General features: G+C 34.7%; 1 protein-coding gene across 1 annotated transcript; it reads right to left on the minus strand.

Moving 5' to 3' along the window:
• Positions 1–144: 144 nt before the first annotated feature.
• Positions 145–2,573, minus strand: LOC110444348 (ubiquitin carboxyl-terminal hydrolase 34-like; the record flags this gene model as incomplete). Its single annotated transcript, XM_021488731.1, has 7 exons — positions 145–213; positions 378–506; positions 851–904; positions 1,176–1,254; positions 1,511–1,685; positions 2,065–2,234; positions 2,479–2,573. Coding segments are annotated over 7 exons (771 nt in total), but the record flags the coding sequence as incomplete, so codon positions are not given.
• Positions 2,574–2,698: the final 125 nt, after the last annotated feature.

Consider the following 2,698-nt stretch of genomic DNA (forward strand, 5'->3'; position numbering starts at 1 on the left):
CAGTAAAATTTTCCTTAATAAACTATCATGCAGTGTCCATTTGGACGGATTTTATTTTTCATTTACTTATAAAAGATCTGTATATATTTGTAGTGAAAACTGTTACATGATTTAGGTCCTCTAAATGCTAGTTGACAACTTAACTTACCCAAAGTAGGTGTGTTCAAATATGTTCTTGTCTTGGAGAAAATGCATGTTGTCCTGCCAAATCCACTTCAAAGAAAGAAAACAACACAGGTTGACAACAACATCATAAACTTTGTTAACAAGAGACAGATAATTCTATGTGGAGACAAAAATCTGTTCAATGCTGCATTAATACACACTGATTCATAGTTTGTACTTAGTAAAACAACAATTTTGCACAGAACACCTACCTCAGCCAATTCTTTTGACAGTTCAAAATTGAACTTTTGGACGGGTTCAACCTCTAACAACTTATTCGGCTCCTCAGTGTCTTTCTTTGCTGGACATCTCTCATAGAACAGCATGTAAGCACTATTTGTCTGGAAGAAATCAATCAAATTTTAAATTCATAAAACCCCTGTGGTGTCTTTGAATTATTTTCGTATTTGATATTTCTTTCTATTGGAATTTATATTGTACAATCTGGGGTCAGAGTATCAAGTGTATTTACACTGGAATTCCTTTGGGCTTAAAAGTAAATCCTTTAACATGGAAAGCATTTTTTATCTTCTCTTTAACAAATTTGCTGCAAACATGTTACTTCAATCACTATTAGATTAACTCCAAGTCTTTGTCTGGTCTATGATTTCCACAGATCCATTCCATGCTAAGGGACTGAACAGGAGCAGATGTATTACTCAATAAAGCCATTATTATTATTTACCTTTTCAAATGAAAAATCCATGAACTTGTCGGTCACTGAATCATAAGTTTTACTCTGCAGAGAGAAAAGCAAATATTGAAAATTGGGAAAAAAGCTAAGACAATTTCAATCATTAAAAATTTCAACACAGAACAAATGTATGAAAGAATCAAATTTGAATTACAAAATTAATTTACTTGAACACTTTTACAAATACTGTGTTACATTTAAGCCACAATTATTTTGGACTTCTTTAAGACCACTCCTTGATATTTAAATTGACCGATCACTCCTTGATATTTAAATTGTCAAGTTTTAAATAAAATGTATTGCATTCCAAGCCTACCGTCATCTCTCCCCCAAAGCACTCTGTAGCAATCTGACTTGGATCAAATGGCTTCACCTCTGCATCATTGAACAGGTACCTACATGAGAAAACAGTTTCTACATTTTAAATAGTGACAACCTTTCTGCACAAAAAACATAAATCAAAGTTCAACCATTTCAAGATCAAGTTTTTTCTAAAAAATTAAATTAAACATCAGACACATAAAAGTTTTTCCAATATTTGTTATGATGCAAATGCTTCAAACCTCAACGTGAACACTAAAATATTAACAATTAGGATTTACATCTGTTGAATTTGTTGATCCACAAGATTCTACTGTTACATTCACTCACCATTTATCCTGGCCGTTGTCAGTTGTGTGCATTCGGTCACGTATGAAGCTGTAATAATGGCCCCCATCAGCTGTCCCTGTGTGAACAGTCACACCTGTCAGCTCGTAATCATAGCCTTCATCTTCATCATCCTCCATCTCCAGCATCTGTAGTCGCTCATCCTCATCATCATCCACTGTTGGAAGAATGGCAATGAAGTATTAATGATACGTAAAACACTTCAAAAGATATTTCAGACGATATTTTCAAAGTTGTCCATTTTTATGCTCTTTAAAATCCATTTGCTACCAGTTATTTCCCATGAATACAGAGAAGAATGCTTCAGAACACATATAGGTCTTGATAGAACAACTTCCTAAACACCATAGAAGTAAAACTCACTACTTTCTAGTTTCCAGGTAGTGCATGACAGTATCACAAGCACAAATCATGACACTCAGGTGCGAGTCATACTTCCTAGAAAAGTGACCAACTTCAATATGTTTTCAAATCAAACACTACCCAAAAGTAGACCATTATGGTACTCTTTGTTGAAGGAATCTTATTAGACATACCTTTGAGTTTGTCTGGTCCCATGAGAGTTTTCTCCATGTACTGAGACATGTCCAAACACAAGGGGAATGAGAAGTGGGTGTTCACTTTCTCCTTCATCATGGTCACCATATTAAACGTATACCGCATGGTGTTGAAGCACAGGATCCTCGGTAACCTCTTGAAACATGCCCTGATAGGAAAATATATTGGAGAATTCAATTAAGTCAAAAAACAACTTTCTTATTGCATTTCTATCTAACTATTTCATCTGATGGCTCTTCTGTTCAAAATTTGTTATCAACTTTTGAAAATTTGTTTAAATTTAATTTAATTCAAGTTGTTACTCTTTTATATACAGATACCTCATTCACATGAAAATCTTGTTACTGTTAATATGGCCTGACATTACTGGATTAGACGAAAGTACTACCTACCGTTTCTCAGCACGCACTTTCTTCTGGCACTTTGAGCAGGTATACATATTGTCTCCCTCTAGCATGTCCTTTACCGTCACCTCATCCAGCGATTCCTGTAAACACAGATATAATCTCACATCAAGATCATGTACAAAACAAATTGAAACACAATAATGAAAGTTCTGACTTTCTTTGGCTACATTCGCGTATCCGGTTGAAACGGTTGAACCGGTTGAAC

This window comes from Mizuhopecten yessoensis, unplaced genomic scaffold, assembly GCF_002113885.1.
Source record: "Mizuhopecten yessoensis strain PY_sf001 unplaced genomic scaffold, ASM211388v2 hete_36102000, whole genome shotgun sequence".
NCBI classification, from domain to species: Eukaryota; Metazoa; Mollusca; class Bivalvia; order Pectinida; family Pectinidae; genus Mizuhopecten; species Mizuhopecten yessoensis.